At 32.5% G+C, this 15,821-nt stretch overlaps 4 protein-coding genes across 4 annotated transcripts; all 4 read right to left on the reverse strand.

Annotated features, from left to right (window-relative positions):
• Positions 1–330: 330 nt before the first annotated feature.
• LOC133287009 (pectinesterase inhibitor 7-like) lies at positions 331–975 on the reverse strand. The gene has a single exon (XM_061484585.1). It carries the CDS (start codon positions 973–975, stop codon positions 331–333), a length of 645 nt encoding a protein of 214 aa, XP_061340569.1.
• Positions 976–2,868: 1,893 nt separating this feature from the next.
• On the reverse strand, positions 2,869–3,468 carry LOC133287749 (21 kDa protein-like). The gene has a single exon (XM_061485444.1). It carries the CDS (start codon positions 3,466–3,468, stop codon positions 2,869–2,871), a length of 600 nt encoding a protein of 199 aa, XP_061341428.1.
• A 2,383-nt stretch (positions 3,469–5,851) lies between these two features.
• LOC133287510 (uncharacterized) lies at positions 5,852–9,176 on the reverse strand. Its single transcript, XM_061485164.1, has 6 exons — positions 9,042–9,176; positions 8,809–8,864; positions 7,971–8,094; positions 7,766–7,872; positions 6,750–6,819; positions 5,852–6,641 (listed from the first exon to the last, which is right to left on the reverse strand). Exons 1-6 carry the CDS (start codon positions 9,121–9,123, stop codon positions 6,538–6,540), a joined length of 543 nt encoding a protein of 180 aa, XP_061341148.1. The 5' UTR covers positions 9,124–9,176; the 3' UTR covers positions 5,852–6,537.
• A 1,055-nt stretch (positions 9,177–10,231) lies between these two features.
• LOC133287090 (endoglucanase 8-like) lies at positions 10,232–14,025 on the reverse strand. Its single transcript, XM_061484672.1, has 7 exons — positions 13,879–14,025; positions 13,179–13,586; positions 12,998–13,090; positions 12,657–12,863; positions 12,104–12,212; positions 11,193–11,356; positions 10,232–10,570 (listed from the first exon to the last, which is right to left on the reverse strand). The coding sequence occupies exons 1-7, from the start codon at positions 14,023–14,025 to the stop codon at positions 10,232–10,234; spliced, it is 1,467 nt and encodes a 488-aa protein (XP_061340656.1).
• Between the last annotated feature and the right edge of the window lie 1,796 nt (positions 14,026–15,821).

Here is a 15,821-nt window from a genome sequence, read left to right on the forward strand (position 1 = left end):
ACTAGCAAACCATATACACCATATAAAACATAAGATCACTCACTAAAAGCCACAATTTTACAGAAACCTTAGTATAGCATATTTATAGAAGCATATATGAAACAACCAGACCAAGAGCACAAGTAATCCCCCACAAGGGAAAATTGAAGTATCTATACAATTTTCATATGGAAACAATATAAGGATGATATTCATGGGTTTGGTTTGACCCAATAACCCGACCCAACATAATCCAAGTCTAATAAATTTTATCAATAAAACTTTTTATTTTCACGTAATTAAAACCAACTCCACACAAGCAGTGATCACCCGTGAAGGAATTAGCAACATTTAATAGGTAAGCCTGTTGACAAAAGCGAGGGCATTGCTAGTCAAGGAAGCAACATTAGAAACACTTGTTTTGATCTTGTTCTGCAGTGAAGGTCGCACTTTCAATTCATCAAGCTCATCAGTGCAAGTAACCTCATCTGTTATGGCAGCACTCATCCATGTCTTAATGGTATCCCATTGAAATTTCTCATCACTTGTAGTTGTACCACTCAAATGTAACAACCCTTTAGCAGATTCCTTAAGTATATCCACCGTGTCATCAATATTCTCTTGGCAATCCGCAATGACCGACGTTTCTGCATGTGTTAGGCTCCCTTTGGAATTGCTTAGCTTTGTCAATGTCTTAGATGCACTTTTGGCTGCTTTTAGAGCCACATTAACTGACATCTTGGTCAGTGTTAGAGAGTTTGTGTTGATTTTTGAAGCGTAAGGGGAGAGAGACTTGTAGCAAACTTTTGGGTAAGTGGTTGAATCGCACTGTTTTTTTATGAACATTTGGTTTGCGTTTGTTGTGGACTTGGATGCAGATGCTGCTGCTGCTGCTGCTGCATGAAGAAGGGTTGAGATGAATAAAAGGGATAGAAGCATTCTGAAGAGATTATGGGAAGACATTGAACTTCCAACTAGAATGTGCAATAATGCCATTTGTTTATATTGTCTCTTTCTATTGCATTGGTAAGAGGCACATAACGCGGGGTTTTTATAAGCAAATTGTCTAATGAGTATTTTGAAGTTATACGCCATAATGGGAAAGCATAAAGCCTACAATGCTGATAATGGATAAATCGTAAGCACCGTGCAAGACGGGGTGGCACATGCCACGTGCTGATTTCATAGTACGTACTGTCTAAATACATGTCATCTAATCAAAATCCCGTATCGTCGTCTACTATTACATCAAATATTAAGGAAACAATTATGGGTTTGCACATGATTTCAATATTGACTTGCAAGGCTCAGTTGGCGCATGAGAGCTAAGAAGGTGGAGTGAGAGCACGTGTTCGAATATTTTCAATACCACCTTTGGAAGAAGTTTAAAGCCTTAATCATGTACCCGTCCCGAATCGGATTAGTTGTGAAGCAATGAACCGATTGGAATATTTCCAAAAAGATATTTACTTTGCAAGGAAATAATAATGCCATTTGCACATGTTTTCATAGTACGCTATTACGAATGCATTACGCCACAAGAATTCATTTACTAAATATATATCTTTGGTCAATACAAAAAAAGGTATTACTTGTAAATGTTATATTAATTAAGATTAGGGGACTTCGTTTAAACAACATTGATTTAATCTAATAGCAGTCAACTAAAATATTTCTCAACTAGCTATCTTTCCTATTTTCTGTATGAGTTTTTTTTTTAATTTTATATCTATAGTTATTAGTTATTGATTTTAAATTAGTTTGGTATGATTTAGGGTAATAAATATAAATTGACTAGACAAATTTTCTAAGTGTAAAATAAAATAATTCAAAATTAATTACAATCTTATAAAATATAACACAAATTCTCATATTTAAAAGTTAAGAACTATTTCACGTAATTTTATTTTATTTTTTATGATAATAATTGTTATTTGTTACAACTGAATCCAAACAATGGTTGCAGTGAAAATAAATTGAAATAATTCAATTAGAAAATAATTAATTAATTATTGAATCAGTAATTTAGAGCTAAATCTGCTGCTGGACTACTTGGGTTTATTACTTTATTATTAACCCAATATGTGGGCCTTTTCCTGATCCAATTAGGCCTATTTCACCCTCCTGGGTGCGTTGGCGCGCGCTTGGACCATTTCATGGGCTGCGATAGGTGTATCCATGTTGGTTGGCCGGGTCGAAAAAATTAGGCCATGTTATATATTGGGCTTGGATTAAATAATAAAGAAACGTTGTTTAAAAGTATAGGTTTATGTTTGTTCACTTCAATAGATAGTTATTTGTCAATTTTGTAACATGGTGATTGCAGATATGAGTATAAACTTATTTACATCTCAAGAGTTGTAAGTTCAATATAAATAGTTTTAAGGTTTAAGATTGAATTAGTTTCTTATTTTTTGTAGTGTAATTTTTGGATTAATTGATTATATATTTACAAATTTTTAAAAAAAATTTCTTGAGAATTTGTAAGAAGAAAATTCCTAGAAAAATTAATTTTAACACAAAAATTCCTATATGTCACGAATTAGCAAGTGGCATATTGACTTACCCTGCATCATTAATATTTACAAGACAGAGTTGAAAATCTTCATACATATAACCATTGAGCAAGTTCACTTGATATAAATTATATAAGTGATTCACTCAAAAACAAATACAATACAAGTGCCAAATTCACGGCACCAGAATCATCCACACCCGCTGGCATGAGCCACTAACACATAAATCTCAACTAATTGCAACATATTTACTTATTATTCACACAAATATGATGCTTCCTTGAATAGCATCGAACTTTCACGAGTTTAAGAACAGAACGAGGGAACCTAACAAAACTTGAGACTAGAATAGTACGAAGTTAAGCTGATTTAATTAGCCATGGGAATTAGCTAGCTGATTTATCAAAGCCAAAGCATTGCTAGTCAATTGGGCTACCTGCACAATTCGACCTCTCACTGTGCTCTTAATATCCCCATCATCATCCGTAGAAGCAATATCTTGGAATCCATCGGTGCACGTGCTCTCATCAGTCAAAGCAGCACTAACCCAAGTTTGTACGTCACTCATTGTTAGCTCAAAATTTGAATTCCTAAGATGACCCATTTCATAAATTGACCTTCGAAGTTCATCCACAGAATCACTCAGCTCTTCCACACAGTCCTTCATTGCCGCAACCTCTCTTGGCTTCAGCCCATGGCTCTTTGAGAGCGTTGACATCATATCTGAGGTTGATTTAGCAGATACAAGAGTCACGTTGAGGGCTGTTCCCGTTAATAGCACCCGATTTGTTTGAATTAACTCTGCATGCTTTACTAGTGAGCTAAAGCAGAGTCTTGGGTAAGTTGTGGAGCTACATGAAGTTCTAATGAACACTGTGCTACCTTCAATGACTTGGGAGGAGTGTGTGGTGAAACTAGAGACAAGAATTATAACAAGGGATGTGATAAGGTGATTAGAAGAAATGGTCTCCATCTTTTTCTTACCTTAATCTAATCCCAATTAGGATTTGGTTGGGTGAGGGAAAATGGGAAGAAAGGGAAACCTATATAAAGGACTTAAAGGGCCGTTTGGTACGCGGGATTTTTGGGAAACTGAATTTTTCTAAATTTTAAATTGTCAGATATTATCGTAAACTGAATGCAAAAATCATATTTTTGAAAATTGAGATTTTCGGACAAATAAAAATTTCTCATGTACCAAACGCCCTCTAAAAATCTAAAATGAAGTAATCCACTTGGGAAGATATTTTAGAGAAAAGAATAAATTTTAAAAACGTGCGTAAACTTAAAAGCTCGGTTTTTTATGAGAAAGAGAAAGTGTCTTCCGAGAAGGATATGGTTCATCCATTGATGAACAAATTATGAAGCGCGCTCCAATAATTGTTTGGGACCAGTGGGGTTCTCAGTTCTCCTCAATTTAAGGTAAAAACAGTGACCACCGCTTGATTAGGGTCACTTTCTCGGCCCTAATGAGTGTGTCGCATCTCTTTATTCAAGTTGAGTATGATTCTTTCTTTGCCTCGTGTTGGTGCATCTACTTGGATGCTGCAGTTCCTGCATATTTTTAGTACTATTACTATACCCATCCATCCAGTATAAACTTGCAAGTTTCAACAGTATTATCAACAGTATTAGCTGAGCGTTGAACTGTGGGTGTTTATTTTGTCTGTGCCTTTATGCCCATACACACGCTCTCGCTTATCGGATTTACATACAAACAAAACAAACAGTAATTAATGTTAGGATTTGAGAACTGCAGAAGATATTTTTTGCGGATATATAGATGCTGAAATTATTTGGTACGTTGTAAATTGATGTGGGCCGGGGGACATCCCTTTGCTTTCCTTTTCGTACATTTTTAATTAATACGGTCCCATTATCTGTAACGCCACTTGCAAATTGCAGCTCAAGTTGGTAGAGAAACAAAAATGCCCTTAACGTGAAAAGACATCATAAGGTCCAATTATTTTGCTCAAGTTAGGATCTTTCCTCATTCTATTCGAGAGTAGCTCCAAGTTCCAATTGGCTGTTGGTTTTTTCTTCTCTTGTTCCGATCATGATGCTCGTAACATGGAATGATGGAACTATAGTTTATGGTTATTACTTAAATTTCCATCATTGCTACAAATTATAAAATAGAAACTCCTCTCCCATAATAAATGTAATAATAATGGAAGGAATTAAAAAAAAAAAGTGTTTGAAGGGTAAAAAGAGATTAAAATTACTCTTCCGACAAAATTCAATTCATATGACTGTGGGATTGGTGCCTGAGACTCAAGACTGATGTGATGAGGGGCAGTTGAATTTTCTCAGCGTAAAGATTGAGATTTCAAATAGAGTTAGCAAAATTATTTGCGAAGCGGGTGAATTATGGTTACATGAGACGCTGGGTCTCGCCACAGCCCACAAGCAGTTTCTATTATTGACGGTGCTGTTTTCGAAATATAGAAGAAATAAATTTCAAATATTGGAGATGTCAAGAGCTTTAGGGGACATTTGGTTCAGGAAATTTTTTTGGAATAGTAGGAAAATGAGATAGATAGAGAAATAATTGAAAAGATAGATAAAGTAAGATAGGTAGAAAAATGTAAAAAAAAGTTGTTTGGTGGGAAAAAAATTTACTGGGAAAATTAGGTAACTTTATGAAATCAACAGTGCATTAAAAGTCAGATAACCGGATTTCCGAAAAATCCCACCTTCAAATTGGGTTTCTAAACAGTGCGGATATCTATGTTTCTCATAAATCCAGACAAATTGGATAGATGAGCTTTTGGTGAAAAACGTTGAAACAAACATAGTGTTTCTAAAAGCCATACTTGAGAAAGATAGATATCCGCTAAAAAGCTCCCAACCAAACACCACCTTAAAGATTCATCGTTCATAGAAAGTGGAAGTTACTGAATGATGGGATTATGGCATGAGAGAAAAGGAAGATTAAAAGAAAAAAGTGACGACATGTAAACTTGAACTAAGATGCCATATAATTCGGGTACAATCAGTCGGGCAAAGTTTGTTCTTTTAACTAAGGAAGAATATTTTTATTTTTGCTGGAGAATTTTTTTTAACAGTCATATAAAAATAAATGAGACCCATTATAAAAAGAAGACAGAAAAAAAAATTAATGGAATATAATAAAATTCTTTCACTTTTATGTGAATGTGATAAAAAAAAATTCTACAGCAAAAATAAAAATATTTTTCCTTTTTAATAATGAAAAAATATTTCTGCAGATAAATTATCTGCATTTATTCCCCAAACGACGTCGTTTTGATATTGAAATCTTAAAAAATTATAAATATAAAGACTATTATAACCCTAAAATAAATTAAAATTACAAAAATATCATGATTTCCACTTCAAAACGACGTCGTATTAACTTACTGCAGATAACTTATCTGCAGTAACTGTAGAAAAAATCAACCCTTTAATAATTATACTAAAAGGTTTTTGTTTTCCTTCCAATTCTTCAACTTGTTTTGTTTTTGTTTCTAAGTCAAGGGGATGAAGAATCATTCCCTATTCTTATGGGGGGATGCATAATACTACCAAGGTGAAGTCCGGCCTTCGTAGTCTTCAACTGAGTGTGAAATTTTGCAGCTATATTAGCTCGTCCTTCCATCATATTCTAAGTAATAGAAAAAACTGTTAGAAGAGGACTTACTCTCAGAGTGGGCTCAATGTTGCTATGCTTACCTCCCCATTGTCCCTGGTTTGACTTCTTTACGGGAGTTTTTACAGGCAACAAGGTTGTAGAGCAAGCAGGAGTGTAAACAAATAGAAATAAGACATTAAATTGGGGTGATTTTCTGAAACATCCGTCTCCCTTCGTGAAAGGGTGAGCCAGAGGCAATATTTGTTAATCCTTTGATTGCTTTCTAAAGGATGCTGCATTACAAATGTCTTTAAAAAGTTTTGTGGGCAAAAACTTGCATGAGCTTCCCGCAAAATCTCTCGAATAAGATGACAGTCATACAGATCAATCTGTTGTAAATAGATCAATGGGGAAAGAAATTTGGATTTGGCCACAAAAATCGATGGGGGGCTAAGAGGCTTTCTTAGGAGGTGACATATTAAAAAGAAGGGAAACGACTGCTTTGATGGTACAAATCTTGAACAATGATGAGGAGAGCATATATAGCAGCAAACCTGCAAGAGGTAAAACCCGGTTACAACTACAACTTGTAAAATTATAATAACACCAATTAGCACAAAATGAACAAAATAATAAGAATTACAAAAAAGAAAAAAACTTACCGGCTTGAAAACCAGGAAATTCATGAACATCAAACTTCCTTGTTGTCCAAAAACTAAAATCCTGGATAGCCTGTAGAGGAGTTCCATGCAATCATAAGGGCATTTTGAAAGAAAGCAGCCAACTTCCTACCATATTCTTATGTAACTCTGCGCTATACACTTATATGCATTTACGTAGGTGAAACACAAAACAAGACGTACCCATAATAAAACTTGTGATTGAGCTATAATACTTGTCTTTTATTGCCATATGCTAGTGCAGGACATTCATTGTACTACTGATCTACTCCTCTATAATACAATTGCAAGTTTTTGCTTCAATATCTGGTATGCTTTTGTGGGATTTGGATTCTCTAAAGTGAAAGGTGCACCTCACAGAGTAAAGAGGGGGCACGGGGGAAGAAAAAGAAATAAAACAAAAAGGGACACAAATAAAAATTGAAACAATTGATCTCAGAAATGTCCTATTTTTGGAAGCTTCACTGCAAGAAGTTTTCAAAACTTTTACTTTTATCTTTGGTGGAGAACTAGAACAAGAGGCTTTGACAGAAGAAGAGCAAAAAGTAGAGGACGAGGCACATAAAAGGAAGAAAACAAAAATAGATACATTACGAACAAATCTAAACTGAACCGCAAAGCATATGAGACCTCCTTATGTTGGTAGACCCTCACAGTCCAATTTTTTTTGAAACAAGAGTTGCTACCAAGTAATGTTCCATTGGTAAAAGGGAAACTAAAACCAAACCCCTCAAGTTAATAAAAACAAAAATTCAAAGTACAGATAAAGCATGATTGAAATAAATCCCTGTGCATTGATGATGACTAATATTAAATAAGAATTATAATGTATCAAAAAAAAAAAAAAACAGAATAAGAATAAGAATTATAGTACCTACATTTGTTCATGATTTCAAGAAATTAGTATCAGATGTTAACTTCTTAGATGTCATATTTCTCCCTCGAAAGTTTATAAAAAAATTTCTTATAAATATCCTGTTAAACACTGACATATTTACCTTCAGCAGGGAATAATGCTTAGCAAGAGAAACAATCAAGACAAGCATTGCTATAGCTGACACAACGGCATAAAATCTCAACAAACTGGATCGGCTTCGTCTTCGACCTATTTCAATAAATTGACAGACATAGCTTATTCAAAAGGTTCAAACAAAAAGCTCAATAAAATGATAAAGGAAAATAAAGAACCCAGGGTTTAGCAACCTATATCCGCAAAGATCAGTGAAACGACACTAACAATAACAGAAGAAAAGGCAACTGTATTTGGAGTATCCTCTCCTATTCCTGGTAAAAATGTAAATATCACGCCTACTAATAGAAACAAAGCCTGCAGGGCACAATCCAAAATTTCAAGTCATATATCAGACAAAAAAGAAGAAGATGACAGCAGTTAGAAAATACAGATTCAGTATTTATCTTCACTAATTCTCAAAGATAAACATTAATGATAGGCTATGAACATCAAACAAACAAACAAAAAGACAATAGCATTAAAAATAGTAGATAATACCATGCTACAGAACTAATCAAGACACATCAACTAAAATTCCCGCGGTAAGATGATTCCTTAACTCTTATTATAAAAACACTCACTATTAACTGTAATTTGAGGAGCAACCGAATATAATTTAACCAAATTGAACCATACATAGTAATTAATCACTGAATATAACCATCAAGTATTTAACTTCATCCAATGAGTTCTATTTTGTCTTGGAAAAAATGTCAGGTATAGTTCAGCGCAGGAAAATAAACACTTTTTGTAGAGCTATCTAAAGAACAAAAACATGGCCAACTTAACAATTTTTTTCCTTCACATTTTATTTTTAAAGAAAAGAACCTAAAAAAAAAAAAAAACTAGTCTAAAACTCGCCTAAAATATTTTTAACATTACTACACTACATATTTACACTAAAACTCGTCCAAAATATTCCATTGATAAATCCTCAATACATGTAGAAAGGAAACACGCAACATTTGCTGCTCATTGACATAGAAATCCAAAAATCATCAAAGGAGAAATATATAAAAACAATTGTACCTCAATGACAAACAACAGAGAGAGGCGTTTCTTCCCCTTTGCAACCAGTTGATACCCTAAATGGTATAACACCAAAACAACAAACACCCCATAAGAACATAAACTCGAGGAGCTTTAGCTAAAAAGCTAAGCAAGAGAAATCAATTAAGCACGAATGTATTTAATAGTATAATGTATGAACATAAATTAGTAATGGTAAAAAAAAAGGATTAGGGTTGAAGATTGGAGCTGACTTGAATCAACTACCATACGGTAGGAGTAATCAGAGCCATCGGTTCCAGAAGGCCTTCCGAACGTCGATTTTCTCTGCTGCATCTTCTTCTTCTTCACGCCCTTTCCCACTTTACAGATCACAAGTAAGCACAACTAAACTGCAAATTGGCATTGGCAACGCAACGACGTCGTCAACGGAGGCAAGTGAATTTGGCTGCACTGTAAAGAGGGCCGTGTCTTCAGTTTGGATTTTGATGATTGGGCTTGGGCTCGAAATAATCTTTTATTTGATAATTATTTTATTTATTTATTTGTTTATTTGTTTACCAAACAACAAACATTTTTGTTTATCTATTTGCTTTTATAAATTGAACTTTTTTTATTAGTCATTTTTTAAATACAAAATTAAATTAATGTGATTTATCTTTAAACACGAAAAAGTGGCAAAGGAAAAAAAACTTAACAATGATAAGATAATTACTAAAAGTGTATAGAGAATGTACTGAAATAGAATAGAAATAAGTGAAGGATAAACAGAAAAATATCTTGATTTGTGATTTTTTTTAAATAATAAACAATATTATAGTGACTGTAGTGACATATCTAAGTTTTATTTTAATATTAGTTGGAATATAATAACTTTAATATGCTACAAACATCTCTTTCTTATCTACAATGTTATTAATGGAAAGAAATGTTACCAAACCTGTTCAAATATTCAATAGCAATTGTATTATTATTTTTGAATATATAAACTTTTTCTGGCCGGACCTTTTGTTGCCATATAATTTTGTCACTTTAACCGAGTGAAAAATTAATTGTATTGCCACCAATTATATTTTATGGTAAGTTTTTGCAAAAGAGAGACTGAGAGCATAGAGTTCGAGTCAACCGAAATTGTCAAATTACAATTCATCCACACACAAGAATATCAAAAAGTAGATTGAGCTGAATATATCTCTAAAATGGCATTTTCATCTAAACAATTATGTAATTGGAGATGGCAGACGAATAAGCCTGGAAGTTAATTTATTCCAGCATTTTATTGACACTTAATGATGATTACATTAACCGCTCTAATCCACTTAATTTTATGCATTGCTGGAAAGCTTGTGCATGCTTGAGCTAGCACCACCTTTATCTAATTTTTATTTGCAACAATTACAAAAGTACGTATACGTAAACAGTTATTTTACAATGATATTATATATCATGTAAATTTAGAATGAGTTGCTTTGTTGAAGTAAGCTAAAACACCAACGAAAGGAGCATTCATATAAGTGGTTGGCTCTGATTGGCCAACATTATAGCGGGAGTCCTCAAAAGAATCGTCTTGGGCAGGCCCACCAACCACAGCCCCTGTTAGGATGTTGGGATTGGGCCCAGGTGATTTGAAATATTGGTCTCCATCACGACACCCAATGTGCTGTGGGTGCACATTAATAGATGGCAAGGTTGAACCTCGATGATGTATCTTCTGTGGAAACTTCTTCCCATATCCTACCATGTATGACATCCCTAGTGGGTTGTTTCCTAATATATAATCCACCTACAAATGAATAAAATTTACAAAACCCATTTCAGAACAGATATCTTACTTTGGATGTACCATGTATCTATGTAGCACCGATATCGATACAGAACACGTGACACTATACGACACGACACTCTGACACGTTAATTCTAAAAAATGTTAGATTTCGATACGTTAGGACACGTTTTGATATTAAATAATATTTTTAATTTATGTAGTGTATATTATATTTAATATTCAATAATTTAAAAAAAATGAATCTAAACTTATAATATTCATAATTTTTGCAAAAAAACATAAGATATCCCAAATATTTATATTAAACTCAATAAAATAGTAATCGTATTCTAACGAATTTAATAATTGGAACTAAAAACTCAATGCAACACAACCTTTGAACCTTTTTTTAAATTTCTATAACGCGTGTTGGAGTGTCAGGGAGTGTCGAAGTGTTCGAGAGTGTCGGAAAATGTCAGACACGACACGTCAGAATTTTTGAAGTGTCGGTGCTTCATTGCCATGTATTGCTAGCTCATATCAAGTTTGTTATTAAATTATTATATCAAATTTATATATGTAAAATGAAGTGCATTTTTTTGGTAAATGAATTAGGTATCATGATGATGAAATTGCATACCTGGCTTTTTGCAAGATTTATGAGCCTAGACGGGTTGGCAGGTCCATTCCCACAGGATACTACTTTATTCGCAGCTTGCATGTGACGTGCATAAACAATTAAAAGAAAAGACAGCGATGTTGCATGCTGTAGATTACTTCCTCCAGGTTTGAACATAAGCCCTCCTGATCAGCACCCAAAGCATAAGCCAATTAAGTGCGTTATGCATGTACTAATTATAATCATGACTGAAATTTCTTTATTTTTACATCAAATATGTTTTATTTATCATTTTATGTTTTAATATTTTATATATAACAATTGCCATAAAAATATTTATCTCTATCATACATTATTAATATCCCCCTCTCCTTTCTACAATTTCTTTTTCTTTTTCTTTTTTGTGAAGGGTACGTGATACTTTTATTTATTTTTTCATTGATTCATTGAAAAATTGATTAGTCCATTTCGAGCAAAACCCATCAATTTTTTACATTCTCAGGCTACACCACTCTTGTTAAGATAAATAAACTCCTTATCACATGAATAATAATTTTTAGTTGCCATACCTGTATCCTTTAACAATAACTCTCTTAATTTTCTTTCTTCATATTCTTTTATTTTCAATAAAAATATCATATCTTTATATATGTTATTTTTAAAATAAATCTTAAAATTTTGGTTTTAATTTTTCATGTATATTTATGTCATATTTTGCAAGATATGGAATTTTTAATTTTAGCTTTCTTAATTTGATTTATGCTTGCACCTTTTTTAATACGTTTAAATTTATTGAGATAAAAAAATACAAGCAATGCGTATAAATCATAAACGAAGTTACAGATTATGCATTAATTTTAAATAAATATTATATATATTTATTTAAAACACGTAATTGGCCGATATTTTGTTTGATTGAAGTTATACGATACCTTTAGAGAAAGAGACTGAGTTGGTAGGCGATCCTGGCAACAAAGAGCATATAAATTTGTCTGCATTGGAAATGAAAGGACTCGCATTGGATGGATCGGCCATCACCCACTGCAAAAATTGGAAGGATCAAACGAGATTTCAGAAGTTAACATAACAATTGATGTGGGAACATAGATTGTTTTAGATGGACTTTAAGTAAAAATGGTAAAGTTTGACATAAATTACGTGATGATCATATTCATATATATTTAATGACGTAGAATTTAATGTTTTCACATTTTGGGTTAAGCCACGATATCAAACGTATTTATTAATATATTGGATTATCATTTAGTTTATTGATGGTAATACCCTTTTGGGCTTTCCTTGGTGTAGTGCATAAAAAAATTGTGTAAGTAAAAAAAATAAAAAAAAAATTGTTTGTTTAATTAGAGTTTACATGAATTTGGTGAAAGTCAAATGCTGTCCTATGTGTAGGTTCAAGAAATATGAATAATGTACTTGAATAAGTACTGTAAATAAAATGATGTGTTCAAGAGAACAATGACTAACCTGCGAAACAAGCACGTTAATGCCAGCATGCTTGCAGTCCCATCCAAATTCAGCAAAACTACCACCATTATTAACTAGAACTGGAAAACCATTTATATTTCTCATGACAGGGTATTCTATGGAATGTATGTTTTCTTTTACAAAGTTCCAATAACTAGACTCTCCGGTCGCCTTATACAACCATGTTGCTCCCCAAATCAACTCGTCCTGGATTTGGTGGAATACAAACAAATTAAAAGATCCATACGAGAGAATCAATAAAAATTATTGGAGCAATATTTAGGTCTCAGTTTTCCAATGTAGAAATTATTATTAATTATGATCGTTAAAATTAATCTTACCATGTAGCCACTGAAATCACAGTAGAAGGGGCATGCTACAGCACCTATGCTATCATTATAAGATCCACGGTATTTATTTGCGAAGTCAAACACCTAATATCATATAGAGATATACATAATAATTAATTAGTAGCAAAAATCACAATAAGTAAGTAATTGACTGCAAATATCAAATACATACAAGTTTAGCCCTGTTGAGAAGAACTATAGAATATCGATGATCAATTCTCCTAAATGCGATGGAAGATGCAGCGAGTGCAGCTGCAATCTCAGCTGAGACCTCTGAACCTGGCCTCTTTCGAGATACAAAGTATGTGGTTCTACTAGTGTCCATGTCTTCTGGCCTCTCCCAACAGTCGTGGTCACTATAAGAATTACCAACTTGGGCCACAACAAGACCAGGGAATTTTGTGGCTTTAAGGAAGTAGTCAGTTCCCCAACGGATTGCTTCTAATGCATTCTTCTGTTCTGAACCCATGAGATCTCCAAATTCTATGACACTCCAAGCTAGCATGGTGGTTGTGAATGCCATAGGGAAATGGAATTTTACATTGTCGCCAGCATCATAGTATCCACCTACCATATCCATCTGAGTTTGGAAAACCATATATTATTCAATTAGCAACTTTTGACTAATAGTTGAAATGAAGGAGAAATTAAAAAAAAAAAAAAAAAAGGTGTGACGTCTCTCATGTTATATGAGATAAAATTATCTCCAATACACACAATATGTGGGGCCCACGTGAGACCATGTGAAGAGAAGAGAGAGAGAGAAAAAATATGGATCTTAGATACTTTTACGTGTCTGTACGAGATTATATCTTATAACAAAATATATTAAACCCATTAAAAAAATAATGAAATGGGGAGAATTTAATTACATGATAATCGGAACCATCACGAAGGGCAGAGTCTTTCCGCCATGTCATGCGTTGAGAAGGTGGCAACTTCCCAGACCTCTGGCCTTCAAAAAACAAAATGCTCTTTGTCAATGCTTCAGCATAGTTAATTGAAGTTGCTCTTGTCATTGTGGCCATCGATATCATTGTGGCTGTAATTAAAAACGACAGTTTTGACATAGCTATGCTATTTCCTCTCATGTTTTATGTGTTTTCAATTAGAGATGTGCTATTTTGCAATATGAGTATTCACCTGAACGTACAACAGCTATAAATAATCAGGCATGTCCTTGTTATGATGTCTGAAATTTGGTCATTAGGATGCACCACATCTAAACATGTGGCACAATACATTGGTTATGCTAACAGAGTAATATGTTTTCGAATAGGAAACTTTTTTTTTTTCAGAAATTAATAGGTTATTATTTCGAAGAGGAAATACTCTGCAAAAGTTAGAAAAAAAACATTTTAAATAAGGAACTTCTTTCAAATTAGGATCCACTAAATCATTGATTGAAAAACATTTAATGTTTTAAAATCTATCTTCTTCTTCTTTTTTGGTAAACAAAATCTATCTTGATATTGACATTAACAAACATTTAATGCATAATTCCTTACTAAAAATATTATTAGATTTAGATTCTCCAAAATGAGAAATACATTTATAAAATAAAATGCAACAATATCAATATTAAGGGGAAGGATATTGTATCAACCAAGTTGTGTTACTACCAATCAATCTCACTGTTAGATCAATTATGTTGATCTAACGGTTATATTTATTTTCATCTTTGTATTGTCATGATTTTTCAAATTTAATATTTTATTTTTATTTTCACTTTTGTATGATTATGATCTCTCATATTTAATGCTTTCACTTTAAATTTGAGAAATCATGACCATACAAATATGAAAATAAATATAACCGTTGGATCAACATAATCGATCTAACGGTGAAATTAATTGGTAGTAACATGGTAGTAACACAACTTGATTGTTACAATATCCTTCCCTCAATATTAAATATCCGAAGGTTTATATTATAGTTGCTGTGTTAAACAACGTGACATCATTACATTATTTAAGACAACTTTTAATATAAAGAATGTGAAATATTAGATTTAAAATAAATTTTCTTCAAAGCAAATTTGTCTCTAGAGTGATCGAGTAAGGGTTTTTTTACTGTTGATTTATTTTACAGCACACCATGATTTTAATCTGCTAAAATTTAGAAAATTTTATTCCTTGAATTTAAAGTTTTTAAAAATAATGTTTATTTTAAAAATGTTGGGAATTCTAAGAAATTTCATATTAGATTACCATATAAATGGATTCATATATAGACTCATTACTTAAGAGTTAAGATATTGAGTGATGTGGCATTAGATCCCTTTGTTGTTGTTAGGAACATAGCCTATTGACAAGAGTTATCCGCTCATGTTACTTATCTGAAGATTTAATTATACTAAAGTTTCTGTCTTAAATAAAGTAATAGTTCAAGCATATCTTATATCATTCATTAATTTCCAAAAATATAACTGATATGGGATATATAAAGAAAAAAATCTACAGATACTTTAATTTAAAATAAATGTTTTTCTTATTATTTGAAAGAAACTAATTAATTAAAGTATGCATGTTTAATACTAAATAATAAATGCATAGATTTAAAATTTAATATTCTTAATTCATATAAAATTAACTATTAAATTTTAAATCTAAAATTAAATATCATAATTAATGCATTAGTTACTCTTGACAAATATACACATTTGTTAAAATGAAGCATTCTCAACAAAAAAATAAAAAATAAAAAAACGCCGAGTTTAGTAAAATCAAAGGGCTTGAGGCACTTGAGTTGAGATTGCTAAGAAAGACTTATCATATGGAATTAAATATCGTTAAAATCGAGATCTTAAGTAAGA

This window comes from Gastrolobium bilobum, unplaced genomic scaffold (assembly GCF_033153095.1).
Source record: "Gastrolobium bilobum isolate Gb01-03AN ecotype WA unplaced genomic scaffold, APGP_CSIRO_Gbil_v1 utg11799, whole genome shotgun sequence".
Lineage (NCBI taxonomy): Eukaryota > Viridiplantae > Streptophyta > Magnoliopsida > Fabales > Fabaceae > Gastrolobium > Gastrolobium bilobum.

Coding starts and splice junctions, on each gene's coding strand:
- LOC133287009 (XM_061484585.1), bottom strand. CDS start 975: ATGGCATTATTGCACATTCTAGTTGGAAGTTCAATGTCTTCCCATAAT.
- LOC133287749 (XM_061485444.1), bottom strand. CDS start 3,468: ATGGAGACCATTTCTTCTAATCACCTTATCACATCCCTTGTTATAATT.
- LOC133287510 (XM_061485164.1), bottom strand. CDS start 9,123: ATGCAGCAGAGAAAATCGACGTTCGGAAGGCCTTCTGGAACCGATGGC. Junction 8,865..9,041: donor CCGTATGGTAGTTGATTCAA/GTCAGCTCCAAT, acceptor TATACCATTTAG/GGTATCAACTGGTTGCAAAG. Junction 6,820..7,765: donor AGCATTATTCCCTGCTGAAG/GTAAATATGTCA, acceptor ACTCCTCTACAG/GCTATCCAGGATTTTAGTTT.
- LOC133287090 (XM_061484672.1), bottom strand. CDS start 14,025: ATGACAAGAGCAACTTCAATTAACTATGCTGAAGCATTGACAAAGAGC. Junction 12,864..12,997: donor GTGATTTCAGTGGCTACATG/GTAAGATTAATT, acceptor CACCAAATCCAG/GACGAGTTGATTTGGGGAGC. Junction 11,357..12,103: donor CTCAGTCTCTTTCTCTAAAG/GTATCGTATAAC, acceptor GGTGCTGATCAG/GAGGGCTTATGTTCAAACCT.